Raw genomic sequence first — 17,335 nt, forward strand, 5'->3', positions numbered from 1 at the left:
CCCCTTCTAATTCATCTCTACTTTATGTTGAGTTGACCTTTGTCCCCTGGTCCTCCTCCCAAGGGCCCTGCAGGACAAGTCCAGTTTCCCCCAACACCAAAAACCCATGACTGGTCCCCCAGAGTCTCTTCCTCTAGGCCTGCCCCTCCATTCATCCTGGTTTTGGTTCCCCTTTCCTTGAGGAAATTGTTCCAGTTTCAACTCAATTTCGTTCCTATTTTCTTTCTTTCTTTCTTTTTTTTTTTAATTTAAGAAGGAGTCTCGCTCTGTCGCCCAGGCTAGAGTGCAGTGGCGCGATCTGGGCTCACTGCAAGTTCCTCCCGGGTTCACACCATTCTCCTGCCTCACCCTCCTGAGTACCTGGGACTACAGGCGCCCACCACCACGCCCAGCTAATTTTTTGTATTTTTAGTAGAGACGGGGTTTCACCATGTTGGCCAGGATAATCTCGATCTCCTGACCTCGTGATCCACCTGCCTCGGCCTCCCAACGTGCTGGGGTTACAGGCGTGAGCCACCACTCCCGGCCTGATTTCATTCCTATTTTCTAATGGCAGACTCTAAGCTGGGTGCTGGGACACAGGGGCCAGAGAGGAGAGTAACTGAGGGTAGAGACGTCCAGCCAGCTGTCATCAGCAAATAACCTCTTCTCACTGGCTCTCAGCTTCCCCACCTAAGAAGTGAGGATATTGACAGACCGACCTTATGGGGTTCCTGAGAAATGATATAACACATGAAAGCGCTGGGCACCTGGTATGTGTTCAGGGTTTAAGAAATGTTTCACTCTCCCCCATCTTGCCCCAAAACACTTGGATGGGGGTGAGCCCCAGTAAATGGGAAACACATTCATTGATTCAACAAATTTGGATTGAGCATCGATGTCATGCCTAGCCCTGTGCTGGTGTTGGGGACATAGCAGTGAACAAGACAGACACAAACCCCTGCCCCCGCTGGAGCTCACAGGCCATTGGAGACTTAGAGAAGTAAGAATAGCGTGGGGTATGCCGCTGGGGGTGAAGGTGAAGGGGGAAAAGGCACCGTGACCACACAGGGTAGAAAGACCACCAGCGCTAGAGACTGCCATTCAGAGATGTACTTTTCTCGCCATCCTGCACTGGAGGGGGTGATCCCATTCAACCATGGGGGATCTGAGTCTCAGAGAACTGGGGGCCTTGCTGGAGGCGCACAGCTGGTGTGGAAGCAGCTGCGCTCAGGTCTGCCTGGCTTTTCCTCTGCAGATCCACAGTGACAGGGCCCAGAAGTGACCACTCCTATGGTCCCCTGGGGAGACCGAGGCCCAGAGAGGGCCGGGCCCTGGTCAGAGGTCACACAGCCCCTGGGTGTCCTGGAGGCATGAAAGCCCGTGGTCTTGGATGACCTCTGGCCCACTGGGTGGACTGGCTGAGTGTGTGAGGGTGACGATGGGAGTCCAGGAAGAGACACGTGCGTGGAACCACAGGGGGAGGCTGTGGATGAAAACGCCCATGCGACCCCTCCGCTCGGCGACTCCAGGGAGCCAGGCCCGGGCCCTGGCCTCCCACGCGGGACCCTTCCCTTCTACCTAGCTCGGTGGCCGCGGAGGTGCGTCCGGCGGGCTCCGCGCCCTCCAGCCCCGGGATCGGCGAGGCCGGCTGCTCACTCAGGTGTCCGGGTGCCCACTCGGCAGCGCGGGGCTCCCTCTGGGTGGGGGCGGGGGCTGGGCCTGGGGCCAGAGGGCGCGGAGCCCGCGGGGGGCGCACTGGGCCCGCCCCGCCCCGGCCCCTCCTCCCGCTCCGCACGCACTGGGGGCGGCCCGGCGGCGGCGGCGGCGGCGGCGGCGCACGCTTCCTGCGGGCGCGGCCGCTGTGGGCGCGGAGCTGCGAGGCGGAGCCGGGCGGCCGAGCCGGGAGCCCGCGAGCCTAGTGCGCGTCGGTCCAGCCGCCTGGCCGCGCCGCCGCCAAGCAGCCGCCCCGCGCGCCGCGCCTCGGGAACAAAGGCGCCCGTCCGCCGCCCGCCGCCCGCGCCCGCGCCGCCGCCATGAAGCCGGGGCCGCCGCACCGTGCCGGGGCCGCCCACGGGGCTGGCGCCGGGGCCGGGGCCGCGGCCGGGCCCGGGGCCCGCGGGCTGCTCCTGCCACCGCTGCTGCTGCTGCTGCTGGCGGGGCGCGCCGCGGGGGTGAGTGACACGCGCCCGGATCCCCGCCACGGCTCCCCGGGGCCGCTCCCCTCGCGGGGTGCCTGTTCCCGCCCGCGACCCCCCACCCCGGGACCCCGCTCCCTGCCCACCGGCTGCTTCCCCCGGGGCCGCGGTCCCTGCCACCCCTCGCCCCACCCCCGAGCGCCCCTCTCCGCACCCTGCCCCCCCCCGAATCTCCCCCTAGCTGGCATCCGCGGGGAGAGGCCGCCCCCGCCGCTGGTCATCTTCGGGGGGCGCATCTCTCCTTCCTTTTGGGACCCCTCCCCAGAGGGAATCCCGGGCGGGAACCCGATCGCGGGTCCTCAGCCCTGTTCCCCCACCTCCCGGTGGCTCCGGGAACTGTCTCCCCGGGGACGAAGCAGGGACCCCTGCCCTGGCCTGGGAGGTGCGGGAAGGACCCGGCGGCGGGCTGGGGGTCGCCGTCCCGGCTGGGTGTGTCTTGGGGTGGGAGTGAGCCTGGCTTTTGCCTCGTGGGTGTGCCCAGACCGTGGCCACTTTTTGGGAATCGGATCGGTTCCCCCTCCGAGGGGAGGGTGTGCATTTGGTTCTTCCCAGGGTCGCAGCAGCCGGCCAGGGCAGTGGGCCCGGGAGGGGGAGGTGGAGGTGGAGGGTGACTTGGTGAAGGTGACCTGAGGGGGGAGTGAGGGTGACCCTGTGTGTGGGCGTGTGTGGCCAACTCAGTGAGGGGTGCGGGGACCTGTGGGGCGTGTGCAGGTGAAGGATGTGTCTGCCACATGGGTGGATGCCAGCGTGCCCTCCCGTCCGTGGTCGTAGGAGGGTGACCCATTGTGCATGATGTGTGCCTGTGCCAGGCTGGGCCACTGTTGGCTATGGCCGTGTGTGGCTGCAGTGGGTGAGGGTATGTGTGGAAAGACCTCTGGTGGGCGTGTGCTTGGACCCATGAATGTGTGTGAGTGCACATAGCAGTGTGTGCATGCAGGTGCATGGGGGACCCTGGACATGGGACAAGGACCCCTGAGGGGGACCAAGCATGTGCAGGTGGAGGTGATGGTATGTATGAGGTGACCCTTGAGTGTCCCTTTGAGTGACCGCAGCAGCCATGCTTGGTCCCAGCTCTGTCAGGGAGGGCAGAGGAAGGAAGGACCTCATCCCCCTTTGAGGGGATCCAGGCCCCAAATGAGTTCTTGTTGGACAGGTGTCCAGATTCTGGCTCAGGCGGGCTGGGGATTTCTAGGTCCAGCCTCCCGGGTTGCTTCCAGGAGCTATACTGTCCTGCATCCCCCAGGCTGAAAAGGACCCAGGCCTCTCAAGCAACACTGGGTGCCCAGCCGGCCTCTGCAAGTTCCTTCCCTCTTCCAGCCTCAGTGGACCAGTCAGTAAGACAGGAGGAGGACAGGCAGGGGCTCCAAGCTTGCTTCTTGGATGGACAGGCCCCTCCTCAGCCTTCCCCATCTAGGGGGCTGTCAGCTGGAGGGAGGGGAAGTGTTGAGGGCTGACCTGTGTGAAGTGCCTGCTGGCCAGGATGTCTCATTCCCAGCTCTCCCCCAAGTGGGGTGAGAGAAAGAGGTCCCTGGGAGGGATAGAGACTCAGCACACCCTAGCAGCTGAGGTCGCCTTCTCAGCCAAATTTCTGAAAGCCCATCGTTAAAATCAAAGGCTTGGGAATCACACAACCCTGGGTTCCAGTCCTGCTACCCCCACCGATTCATGGCATGGTTTGGGCAGGTCCTCTTACTTCTCTGACCCTTGGTTGTCCCTCTGTGAAATGGGGCTAATGACCCCTTCCTCAGAGGGCAAAAATGCAATGGGATGACTGACGAGTGTCCTGAGAAGGAGCTCAGGAGTCACGTGGTGTGCACATGAATGAAAGGGGCTCAGGACGAAAGCTTTAGACTTGGAGGCCAGGTGGAGCGCTGGGCAGGCCACTTTCCTTGCTGAATAAGGCTAATAATTCATACTCCACGAGGTGGTGGAAGGACTTAGTGAGAGCATTTAATAGCTTCATGCACAGTAGGGCCTCGCAAAGCAGGTGACCTGAATCTGAGAGGTGTGGCTCAGACCCAGTGTTGGGTGGCAGATCGAGCAGACCCCGAGAGTCTGAGCCCAGAGGCTGAAATGGTGGGTGGGGCCTGGGGGAGGGCAGGGACTGGGGCGCCTGGTGAGGTGGTGGGAAGTGGAGTGTCCTCCAGGCCTCACATCTTCCCAGGGGTCAGGCTGTCGAGGAGGGGCATCATCCCTCTTGTCCTCATCTGGCTTGGGAGGAAAACGGTTAATGGGTGGTACCTGGTTGCCGGGGTTCCGCACCAGAGGGAGAACCCCCTGCAGTGCCTGCAGCAGGAGGGACTGAGGTTAGATCAGAAGAGCCCCAGCCAGGGAAGCTCCAGGGGTGGCCTTGGTAGATGAGCAGTGGCTGGCTCAGGGCAGGGAAGGGCAGGGACATGATGACCCTTGGGTTGCCTGCCAGCCTTTGTGTGAGTGTGTGTGTGTGTGTGTTTCTTCGTGTCTTTCAGGATGGGGATAGCAGGGAGAGCAGGCCTCATTCACACTGCAGATGGTGAATTGCAGTGTGTGTGTGTGTGTGTGTGTGTGTGTGTGTCTGTCTGTCTGTCTCCTGGCATCTCCTTTGAGGAGTCCCTCTTCTGACAGACCAAGTTACCAGGACTCTGAGGGACATCTGCGTTTAAGGCCACCTCAGCTACTGTACTTAAGTCACCACTCAAAGTTTTGGAGTGTGAGGATGCCGAACATTTTAGCTTTTGAAACGTGTTCTTTTAAAAGTCCAGGGCTGGAAGGGATCTTAGGTGTTAGTCTTGTTTGAATACTCCCAGTGATGGGAGACCACTACCTTGTGGCTGTGTGACCTTGTGAAAGTTGCCTAACCTCTCTGTGCCTTAGTTTCCACCTCTTTAAAATGGAGACAATGTGAGAATGGAAGGGCTTAATTTGGAAAGCTTTTAGCCCAGTGGCTGGCACCTACTAAGTGCTCAACAAATGTGGATTTCTTGTTCTTTTACAAAGTTGCTGTACTGTGGTTGGGAAGGTGGGAGGGGTGGGGAGTGGAAGGGTAGGAGACGTGTGTGTATGTGTGTGTGTGGGTGTGTGTGTTTGTGAGAGAGAGAGAGAGAGAGTAGGGGTGGGGGTGGGGGTGGGGGCGGGGAAATTAGTAGGGAATTCTTTTGAAGCTCAGCCCCAGGCCTGGTAGTTTCTGTTCCCTCCTCACCCCGTTTCAAGCATCCCTGCTCTTCTCCCCTCCAGGCTCTCCTAGGTGACTGTGAGCCTTGGGTTTCCAGGATGAGATAGTCCTCACCAAAAAAAATGGAAAGTTGGGGGCCCCTGGGCTGTTCTGGGCCAGGCTCTTGGGTGAACCATCTCCCCTTCCAGCATTTGGGGGACAGGCACAGGGACACCACAGCTGTATGCTGCCTGTTAGCTCCCAAGGTACCAGGAGCTCTGGGGACAGACACCTGCTGTATGATTTCCAGTGAGGGATTTCTTTCTGTCTCAAAGTCCTTGTCTATAAAATGCGGACAGTAACGGTGTCAGCCTCACAGGGATGTTGTGATTTGGAAATGAGCTGCTTGAGTAGACCGAGCACACCTGCCACGTAGTGCTCTCAGGAGATAGGACCTTTCTGGGAGGGAGCATGGATGGGGACAGGGAAGGCTTCCTGGAAGAGGAGGGTTTTGAGCTAAGCAATGAAAGTGGTCATCACATGACACTAGCAGGCTATAGCCTGCCCTGACCCTCAGCTTTCTTACCTGTCAACTGGGGGCAAATACTTGGCTTTTAGAATCATTACTGGGGGCTGTGACTCTATCCTCATGGCAGAGCTGGGATTTGAACCTGAAGCCTCCTGCTCTCTGGGGAGGAGTGAGCACAATGCCTCCAGCTGTGAGTTCAATGTGTTGGGGGGGTTGGTGCGAGGTGAGCTGTGCTGGAGAAAAAAAGCGAAAGGAAACAACAAATAAAAAACAAAAAATATGGCCTTTTGAAACCCAGTGGCTCCTCCCACTTCATACAAGGGGGCATAGGGTCCCTGGGGGGTCCGGGGCAGCAGGAGTGGTGGCAGTGGGGGCGAGAGCGAGGGGGGGCTGATCCCAAGTGGGAGAGAGAGGTCATGTTTACCGAGAGCCCTGCCCACCAAGCACTTTACACGTATTGGCTTATTTCATCCTTATGATAATTTTTTGATGTAGGAATTATTAGAATCCGCATTTTATTATTTTATTTTATTTAGAGACAGAGTCTCACTCTGTCACCAAGGCTGGAGTGTGGTGGCATGATCTTGGTTCACTGCAACCTCTGCCTCCTGAGTTCAAGCGATTCTCTTGCCTCAGCCTCCCAAGTAGCTGGGATTACAGGCACATGACACCACACCTGCCTAATTTTTGTATTTTTAGTAGAGATGGGGTATGTTGCCCAGGCTGTTCTCGAACACCTGACCTCAAGTGATCTGCCCACCTCGGCCCCCGCAAAGTGCTGGGATTACAGTTGTGAGCCACAACCCCCAGCCAGAACCCCCATTTTACAGATGAGAAAACTGAGGCACAGAGAGGCTCAGTGACTTACTCAAAGTCACACAGCCAGATGTGGCAGAGCTAGTGTGAACCAGGACCTGACAGGCTAATGGGACTGGGCTGCAGTCCTAAATTTACCCTCTCTTGCTGTGTGATCTTAGGCAAGCTGCTTTACCTCTCTGGGGCCTCCCTACCCCCCGGATTATGTCTGCATTAGCTACTGTTTAGTAAATGCCTGCTCTTGTGGCGGGGTGGGGCTGGGAAGAGGGTTGGTCCCATATCTTTTCTCACTTAATTCTCCCACAGCCCTGGAGGTCGGTGATGCTGTCTCACCATGTGGGAGGGATTGGCCAGGGCTCTTCCTCCTCTACCACCTCCCAAGGCTCTGTAGTCCATAAAAGCAGCTACTCTGAGGGCTACTGGGGGTGTATGGGGTGGGGAGAGAGAGCTTTATAAACTGCGAAGGGCTGTCAGCAAGATTGTGTGTGCGTGCAATGTGTACATTTGTGTGTGTGCCCACACGTGTGTGCAGAAGGGAGTTTATGTCTGGGTCATGTGGTCAGGGCACAGGAGAGGGGAAATGTTTGGAATCTCAGGATGAGAGGGGTCTAAAAAGCCACCATAAGCCCTGATATGTGCCAGATGCTTCCAGTGTTGGGGGCTGAGTCTGAAGAGGTGACCAGGCCTGCCTTTAACCCCCTCTGGCCCTTAGAAAGTGTGCGGAGGCCAAATCCATGTTCCTCCTGCCCCATCTCTGAGCACTGGCCCCATTGCAGCCAAGATTCTCTCTGGTCTAATAGTGATTGAGGCTTAGAGATGGGGTGTGACTTGGTGGGGGTGCCCCAGCTGTCAGGAGTGACGTCAGTGCTTTCTTGATAGACCTTGAGCTTCCTGGGCAGGCTCGTGGCTGCCATGTTTTCTCACTGAACCCCCAGGGACCACTCTGTGCTTGGCGCAGGCTTGAGTGAATGATTCAGAGGAGTGAATGAATGAATGAGGGAATAAAGGAATGAAGGAAGCCAGGACTGTGAGCTTTGGAGCCCAGGCGGGGGCTTGTGTCCTTTCCTGTGTGGGTGGATTAGGGACAGCGAGGCTGGCAGAGTCCTGCTGCGTGCAAGGCGTGTGCCTGTGGGCTGGGAGGCGCCAGGGGGCTGCATCGTGCGGGCCTTCAGTCTGAGGTCTGAGTGCCAAGGCACTGCCACCACCACATCTGGGCAGGACCGAGGGACTGTGGCTCTGGGCTCCAGCCCAGCTGCTTGGAGCCCTGTGATTTTGTGTCTCAAGGGACAGGGTGGCCAGAGCCAGGAGCTGCCCAGGCCCCAGGCCCTTGCTCCCATCATCTCCCTGAACCCCTGTCCCAGCAGGGAGCAGGGTCTGGGCTGGTCCTGGACTTCCTGACCCGTCTCACTGGCCCCTCCAGGCCTCTGTCCTCCCTAACTTCACATCCTGGGAACATCGGGCTGGCTCTTGGTAAATATTTGTTGACGGCACCCCCCACACCCTCACTATCCTTGGCTCCCAGCCTTCCCAGATTCCAGGAGGCCTGGTAGCCTTCACTTCCGGCCCCCCTCCCGCCATGGCCAGAGGGGCAGCCACTCCCCTCCCCCACTGGCCAAGCCCAGTCTCAGCGCCAAACAGGAAGCCGTGATTACAGGGGGAGCCTGAGCGGTCATGGCTGAGGGCCCAGCAGTGGGGGTGGCAGTGGCCCCGACAAATGATCTGGCCCTTTTTTTACCTGGCTGCTGTGGGTGGAGAGCAGGGAATGCCTATGCTGGCTTTTTATACCAGGTGGAGAGGGTTCTACAACCCCTATTGCCCCAGCTGGCCGAGGCCTGCCTTCTCCTCACCCCTGGCCTTGGTGCTATGTCTGTTTTGGGGTGTCCCAAGCCTGAGGGGGCAGCTTGAAGTCATCGAAGGAGTAGGGATCCTGGAGCCAGCTGATTCAGGGTTGAAATCCTGGCTTTGTCACATTCCTGCTGTGTGACCTTGGTGAGTTCACCTAACCTCTCTGAACCCGCAGTCTCCTCTTCTTTAAAATGGGGCCTCAAGGTTGCTTGAGAATTAGTAATATAAAGTAAATAAAGTACTAAAGTAAATAAGGAGCGGGCTGCTCCTGCAAATCTTGTTTTTTTCCATTCACCTGCCTTGGTTTTTGTTCTTTTCCTGTCCCTCTCTGGGTCTTACTGAAGAACTACTGCTTGCGGGTGAGGAGCAGGGTTTTCTTTTGGAGAGAGTGGGAACTAAGTTTGAATGATCATGGATGGCCTGAAGGAGAACTCTGGGGGTGGGGGTACCCTTAGAAGGAGACCATGGGCCGGACTCCCAATTGGAGCCAGCAGGACTTAAGCCAGATTAGAGGAAGCACATTCCAGGGTCCGTGGTGCTGAGTTTCTGGGGGACTGGTTCTCCAGAGCTGTTGGGCAGCCTGTAGTCCATCCTGCATGAGGACTCTTCAGGCCCTTCCAGTCCTGGAACTCCAGAGAGGCCTTGTTATTTGCAACTTGAGCCCAGGACTTGTTGAGACTGGGTGCTTTCCATTTTCCTCCTAGCCAGGGAGCATCTCGGCTGTGTTCTGTCTGTCACATGGGCCCTGGCCCAGAGTAGGTGACTGTTGATGTTTACACAGGATCTCAGGGGTGGAGAGTCCTAGAGAGATGGCCAGCCCTACAGCCTGACATCCCACAGCTGATGGCCCAGCCACAGCCTGGGGTCTTGCCAATGGATTGGGGCTGGCTCTCCAGCCTTAGATGGTCCCACTGAGCCTCCTACCACTCTTGAGGGGCTGGTGGGATTCCCCTTATTTAGAGGAAGGCTCAGAGATATTAGGCCACCTGCCAAAGCACACACAGCCAGGAGCTGGTGGAGCCTGGTGTTCATTTGCCCCTTCTCCTACCCTGGAGCCCCATCTGATCTTGTCATCACATCCCCTACAGAGCCAGGGTTTTCTGGGGGTGGGGCTGGGACTGGGGATAACACTGACTTGGGCCTTCATTCTGCTGCTGGGTGGGCCATGGGCTTCCAGGCTGCTGTCTGCTGCTGCTTCACTCTGGGGTTAGCCTTCGCCCAGGCGCCCCTAGAGATTCCTGTACCCCGTGCACTGCCAGCTAGGACCCCCCCCATCCATCCTGCCCTCCCCCATCCCTGCCCGCCAGCCCAGACTTTAATGAGGGTAATTTAGAATCAATCACCAGCGGGATCTGGGAAATCTAATTGCAGCAAACTGATTGCCAATTCGATTGCGGGCACCAGGGGGCGGCGGGTGGCTCATTAGACCTGTCCCCCTCCCTGGGCTGGGGCTTGGGGGTGCTCCATGGGGGATGCAGAGCCTGAGTAGGCAAGGCTCCTGGAGAGCTGGGGGGAGATGGACTGTTGTTTTGGGAGCAGGGGAAGGGCCTTTTTTTCTGACAGAAGCCATACACTATTCCCTGTCCAGGCCCACATTTGGGGTGTAGGTGCCTGTGTCAGTCTTTACTCTCTGTCATCCACCCCTTGCTTACTGCCCCATCCTCAAGGCCTGGATGCCGTTGTGGGGGGTGTCTGCAGCTGCATCTTACCTGGTTCCTGCCTTCAAGATGCTCCCTGTGTCAGGGAGACAGACACAAGCACAGACGATGACGAGGAAGATGATGACAAAGATAACGGCCAATACTTACAGCTGCATGCCATGTGCTAGGTGTGGTTCTAAGTGCTTAACATGCTTTATCTCAGTGGGTCCTCACTATGGCCCTGTGAGGCAGGCATGGTTACCCCATTTTACAGATGGGGGCACAGAGGCCCCGAGAGGTTGAGCAATGTGCCCACAGTGGGGCAGTTAGCAGGACTCTGAGCCTGGAGCCTGGGTGCTTATGGAGATGCTCGTTCAAGGGTGTGGGAAAAAGAAAGAGCGATCAGATTGTTACTGTGTCTATGTAGAAAAGGAAGACATAAGAAATTCCATTTTGATCTTTCTTTTCCCCACACAAGGGCATCAGGCAGACGTGTGGGTCCCTGCATGGGCGCCAGTCTTGATTGATTGCGTTGCTCACTCAGCAGACATTTACTAAGCACCTGCTGTATATGAAGCCCTGTGCAAGGGGGCTGTCAGTGTTCAGTTGTGTCGTGTGTGTCCTGTGTCTTGTCTGGCCATGTCTTGCTTCAGGCAGGTTTACTGGTGGCAGGTGCATGTGCTTTTGTGAGGTCTCGAGGGGGGAATTGAAGAGAAGCAGGGAGGAAGCCCTACCCTTCCTGCCTGACAGGCCGAGCCCCAGCTCTGCCATTAGAAGTGGGTGGATTTTGGCTGGGCGAGGTAGCTCACGCCTGTAATCCCAGCACTTTGGGAGGCCAAGGCGGGTGGATCATGAGGTCAGGAGTTCAAGACCCACCTGGCCAAGATGGTGAAACTCCATCTCTACTAAAGATACAAAAATTAGCCAGGCGGTAGCAGGTGCCTGTAATCCCAGCTTCTTGGGTGGCTGAGGCGGAGAATTGCTTGAACCCGGGAGGCGGAGTTTGCAGTGAGCCGAGATTGCACCACTGCACTCTAGCCTGGGCGACAGAATGCGACTCTGTCTCAAAAACAACAAGCGGGGCTCGGTGGCTCATGCCTGTAATCCCAACACTTTGGGAGGCCGAGGCGAGCAGATCACAAGGTCAAGAGTTCGAGACCAGCCTGGCCAACATGGTGAAACCCCATCTCTACTAAAAATACAAAAATTAGCTGGGCATGGTGGCGCACATCTGTAATCCCAGCTACTCTGGAGGCTGAGGCAGGAGAATTGCTTGAACCCGGGAGGCGGAGGTTGCAGTGAACTGAGATTGCGCCACTGCACTCCAGTCTGGGCAACAGAGCGAGACTCCATCTCAAACAACAACAACAACAAAATGAAGAAGTGGGTGGATTTGGCTAAGTGACTCTTGACTCAGCCTTAGTCTCCTCTTCTGTCAGACGGATCCAGTGATCCCTGACCTGTTAGGTGGTGGTGAGGAGTGGTGGGAGGTGCAGCTGGTTAAAAGGAACCTGCTGCCGGGTGATGACTTTTAATTATTATACATTCCCCAAGGTGGTTGTGTCTCAGAGGTGAATTTGCCACTAGCTTGTCAAGTGGTAACAGGCAGCCTGTTCCCTCTCTGGGCCTCCACTTCCACATTTGTTAAATGGGAAGAGTGAATGATGACCCAGGAGCCCTTGCAGTCTTCAGATTTGAGGAACTATCAGAAAGACCTGAGGCCAGAGACAGGGCCTGACCTAGAGTTGGCCAGGTGGGGAAGGGCAGGCAGGACGGCTGGCACGGGTGGGGAGGGGAGGCCTGCTCCCTTCACGTGGCTTGTCTGTGGTTCCTCTTGGGCCAGGGTAGGAGGCATCTCTTTCCTTGCTCATCACGCTGGGCACCACCTCCCTCCCTGAACCCTGGAACATGATCATCAGTTCCAAGCTAGCTGGGGGCTGGGCAGGGAGTCCAGTACCTGGATCCTTATCCCCATTGTGCTACTGTTTACTGATGGTCCATCTGTGTCTGGTCTCAGCCGAGCACTAGGGACCCCCAGGGGGCTCAGCTTGGTCCCTGACATTAGGAAGCTTTCAATTCTGTGGGAGAATGAGAGGTTGATTTAGACCCTGAAGACTAGGAAGGCTCCATGGAGGAGGCATCCTTTGTACCAGGCCTCGACAGATGGCAGCACATTGATAGGGGGACTAGGATGGACAAAGTCTGAGAAGTGGGAAAGGTGGCAGTATATCAGGGAGCTACCACATGTGGAGAGGGGAACACGCCTCCCTTGGCGGCGAGGGGTCACTGCTGTAGGGGGCCGCCTTTTCTGATGAGAGTGTTGTTTCATGCCTTTAACAGACAGTCGCCAGGTACCTCGTGGGTGTCTGGCCCTGTGCCTCAGTGTTCTTGGGCTGAACAGTTGAACCCCACAGGTCCTCCACATGGAAGACCTCACTGGCTCACAAGGTGGGCTTTGAGTCCAAACCAAGGCATTTGGGTACCATCCTGCAGGTAGAGGGTGCTGCCTTTCTGTCATGAGGAGATAGCATGAGATGCCAGAGCTTAGAGGTGACAATATTGAGTTCTGCCCATTGAGTGCCTGCCACACGCAAAACACTCTGCCAAATGTCTCATCTATCAACAATCCTTAGCCTTATGAGGGAGATGCCATTGTAATCTTCATTTTACAAAAGAGGAAATCAAGGTACAGAGAGGTTAAATAACTTGTGCAAGGTCACAGAGCTAGTGAGTGGCCCAGCTGGGATTTGAACCCAAGCAGCCTGCCCCTGGAGTCCCATCTAATACATAAGCACTGCTTCATGCTGCCATGTGCATTGCAAACTGTAAAGTGTGGTATCCGTATAGGATGAACGTAGGGCCAATCAGGCCTTGCTGGGTACCTGAACTTGTGTGGCTGTTGTCGGGCAGGCCCTTTCCCGGGACTTTGGGCTCCTGGCTTCCACATGGATCTGTTCTCTGCAGCATGTTTTCTGTCTGTATGGAGCTATGGGCAGAGGCTAACCCAGGCTGGGGAAAGATCAGATGGCTGGAGAGGATTTCAGCTGGAAGGGCCCTTGAAAATACTCTTGTCCAAATTGTTCACTGTTCCAAGGGGGACACTGAGGCCAAAGCGTTGATCTCGAGTCATCATGAGTGTCTTCTGAGAGTCTGTAATTCAACTTTCTTATATGACATTTGGGGAAGTTGAGGATCAGAGAAGTGCAATGATTTGTCCAAAGTACACAACAAGTTGATGGCTGAGCTGGGACTAAGAGCTCTGTCTCCTGACTCCTGGGCAGGGCACTATCCCCTGTACTATGTTTCTTTTCTGTACTTGTCTCTGCTCTGTCCGGAATGCAGGCTCAGCTCCTCCCACACCCTTCTTCCAGGAAGCCTTCCTTGACCACCCCAGCTGCCCATATGCCCAGTATTTCCTATGCCAAATGAATTCCCGTCAGTGCCTTCAATGCACTTCTCCAGCCTCATCCCTTTGCCTTCCCACACTTCTATTTCTTTGTTTTTTGTTTTTCACATGGAGTTTCACTGTGTTGCCCAGATTGGAGTGCAGTGGCATGATCTTGGTTCACTGCAACCTCCGCTTCCCGGGTTCAAGCAATTCTCCTGGCTCAGCCTCCTGAGTAGCTGGAACTACAGGCCCATGCCACCATGCCTGGCCAATATTTTGGATTTTTAGTATAAACCGGGTTTTATTATGTTGGCCAGGCTGGTTTCGAACTACTGGCCTCAAATGATCCACCTACCTCAGCCTCCCAAAATGCTGAGCCCAAAATGCTCCCAAATGTAAGCCCAGTCTGTACATCCCAAACTTCTACCAGCCACCCTGAGCACAGAGCATACCATTGTCTCTTTTTTCTTCATGCCTACCCATGTGCTGTTCCCTCTTCATGGACTGTTCCTTTATTCTTCAGTGAACTCCTACTCATACTCTAAAACCCAGCACAGATGTCCCCTCCTCTGGGAATCCAATAATGACCCCTCCTACCAGCCCCCAAGCACAGTGAGCCACTCCTCAGCCCCCTCGCTCCTGCCTCCGTCTTCTAGGTTCCTAGGTGCCTCTTCTACCTGTTAGGATTCTTTGCCAAGCCCAATTCTGTTATTTCACTTCGTAGTGTCTGGTTCCCCGCAGGGTTACATTGTTACCACCTTGGAGCTCTCACTTGGATACATTGTTGCAGCTGCTAATTCCCCATTACATCATCTCCCCTCCAACCCTCACACATAGTACTTTATTACATTTCCCTAAATTCTGACATTGCTACTTTGTTTCTTTTCCCTGCTTTCACACGTCCTCAATCTGTTTCACTTCTAGTTCTCCCCTGTTGTCACACTTGGTCCTTTCTCCCCAGCCCCCTGCTCATGTGACCCCCAAGACTGGGAGAAGAAGAAAGTGGAGACTGGGAGAAGAAGAAAGTGGAGCCTGGCAGCAGGGAGCAGTGGGCACCCAGTGAGCTGTGGAGGTGCAGGCGGGGAGGGGTGCACTGGAGCCTGTTTGGCTCCGTCTTTCTGGAGGGTGGACAAACTGTGGACTCGGAGGCTCAGGCTCGGTTTTGAGGAGACCTTCTCTTCTCCAACCTCCCTCCTCTCCAACCTCCCTCCTCTCCAACCTCCCTCCTCTCCATCTCCTCCTCCGTCTCTGCTCAGCCCCCCTCCCTCCCTCCCTCCTCCCACCCTCCTCCTCTTACTGGCTTCCTCCCCCTGCTCTGCTTACCTAGAGGCCCTTATCTTGCTCCCTGGCTGGTTGGAACCTCCCATGTCCCTGGCTGTGACTCACCATGGCCAGGACCTGAGGGCTCCCCTTGGGGACAGGGGTCTCGAGGGCTGAGGGGGTAGTTAGGACCAAGGCTAGAGGGATTCTTGATTCTTCTTTAGTTCCTTGCCCTCCTGGCCCCAGAACTCACAGTTCCCTGCATCCGTCCCTCCTGAAATGGAGTTTTAGGGCAAAGAGCCAGGAATCAGCCCTGGCCTTGCTGTTCAGATGAGGAGACTGAACCCAGAGATGAAGTGTGGCTGTTCAGGGTCACTCAGCAGTGAGAAGTGGAACAGCTTCCCCGGGGCTGAAGCCCCTACATGGCCGCTGGGAGCTGAGCCTGGCTGGCTGGATCCTATTCTCATGTGAGCTGGGGAGCTGGGGGGCTTGTAGGGACAATCTCAGATCCAGAGGTAGCTCAGCTGTGTCTTGAGGGATGGTCTGCAAGGCTGCAAGTGAGGCCAGGTAATCCTTTTTCCACGTGGAGCTGAGGCCATGTTTCTGTTTAGGATGTTAGTTTGGGTTAAGAGTTTGCGTGTACCTGCAACATGTGTGATGGTATGTTGCTGTGTGTCTGTGCTGATGCATGGGGCCCTGGTGTCTTTGTAGGAAAAAGTGTTTGTAGCCTATGCCAGGGGGATCAGGAGTCCCCCAACTGCTGTCCCTCCCCCTGCCTCAGCTCCAGGGTCTTCCCCCCAACACTGTGGATTAAGGAAGTTGGGAGACGCTCTCTCTACCTTGGGAGGCTCAGATGCATGCTTACAAATGAAGGAACGTGGACCTGTGCAAATGCCCTTGTCCTGTGCACACATGTAGAGACAGAGACAGGTACAGACATACGCTGCCATGTGCACAGGTACCACTCAGAGACACAGCCCTCCACGCTAACACGGACACACTCAGACCCACACAGGCATCTAAGCCACTCCAGACAGCCCTAGGCATACACACATGGATGCACCTAGACAGAGACACACGCCCGGAAACACCCCTGAATGTGCTTGGATGTGTGCATGTGCATGCCTGTGTACACCCACACATTCACACAGACACACACACTCACTCCCCCACACACACCCACACACACACTCACAGTCACCCCCCCACACACACTCTCCCCACACACACCCACACACACTCACACTCATCCACACACACACCCACACTCACCGCCCACACATTCACACACTCACTCCCCTACACACACCCACACTCCCACACACTCTCACACTCATCCACACACACACACACACTCTCACCCCCACACACACACTCCACACACCCACACTCACACTCCCACCCACTCACACTCATCCACACACACTCACACACTCACACTCATCCACACACTCACACTCACACTCATCCACACACACCCACACTCCCACACACACACACTCATCCACACACACTCACCCCCACTCACCCCCACACACTCACACACACACACTCCCCCCACACGCATCCACACTCTCACACACACTTCCCCCACACTCATCCACACACACACTCATCCACACTCACCCCCCACACAAACACACTCACTCCCCCCCACACACACTCACACACTCACTCTCCCCCACACACCCACACACTCCCACACACTCATCCACACACACCCACACACCCACACCCCCCACACTCACACTCACACTCATCCACACACACCCCCACACTCACAAACACACTCCCCCCACACACCCACACACTCCCACACACTCATCCACACACACTCTCACCCACACACTCACCCCCCACACAAACACACTCCCACCAAACACACCCACACACTCCCACACACTCACACTCATCCACACACTCTCACCCCCCACACACTCACACACTCACTCCCCCACACACACACTCATCCACACACACTCACCCACACTCACCCCCACACACATATACTCACTCCCCCACACACACCCACACACTCCCACACACACACTCAAACACACACTCACCCCACACACACAAACACACTCCACACACCCACACTCACACTCCCACCCACTCACACTCATCCACACACACACTCACACTCATCCACACTCATCCACACACTCCCCCACACACACCCACACACTCCCCCCCACACACTCATCCACACACACCCACACACTCACCCCCACACACTCACACCCACACACTCCCCCCACACACATCCACACTCACACACACTCCCCCCACACTCATCCACACACACACTCATCCACACTCACCCCCCACAGAAACACACTCACTCCCCCCCACACACACACTCATCCACACACTCAATGCATACACCCCACACACACTCTCACTCTCCCCCACACACCTACACACTCACACACCCCACACACTCATCCACACACTCATGCACACACTCTCACCCCCCACACACTCACACTCTCACTTCCCCCCACACACAGTCTCACCCACACACTCACACACTCATCCACACACACA

The 17,335-nt window shown here is 56.3% G+C and overlaps 1 protein-coding gene across 1 annotated transcript in view; it reads left to right on the forward strand.

Annotated features, from left to right (window-relative positions):
* Positions 1-1,798: 1,798 nt before the first annotated feature.
* SDC3 (syndecan 3) overlaps positions 1,799-17,335 on the forward strand; it is a 40,287-nt gene continuing 24,750 nt past the window's right edge. The window contains exon 1 of the mRNA XM_054446790.2: positions 1,799-2,153. Coding sequence (XP_054302765.1) covers positions 2,016-2,153 — 138 coding nt within the window. The 5' untranslated portion in view covers positions 1,799-2,015. The remainder of the gene's footprint in view (positions 2,154-17,335) is intronic.

This window comes from Pongo pygmaeus, chromosome 1 (assembly GCF_028885625.2).
Source record: "Pongo pygmaeus isolate AG05252 chromosome 1, NHGRI_mPonPyg2-v2.0_pri, whole genome shotgun sequence".
Lineage (NCBI taxonomy): Eukaryota > Metazoa > Chordata > Mammalia > Primates > Hominidae > Pongo > Pongo pygmaeus.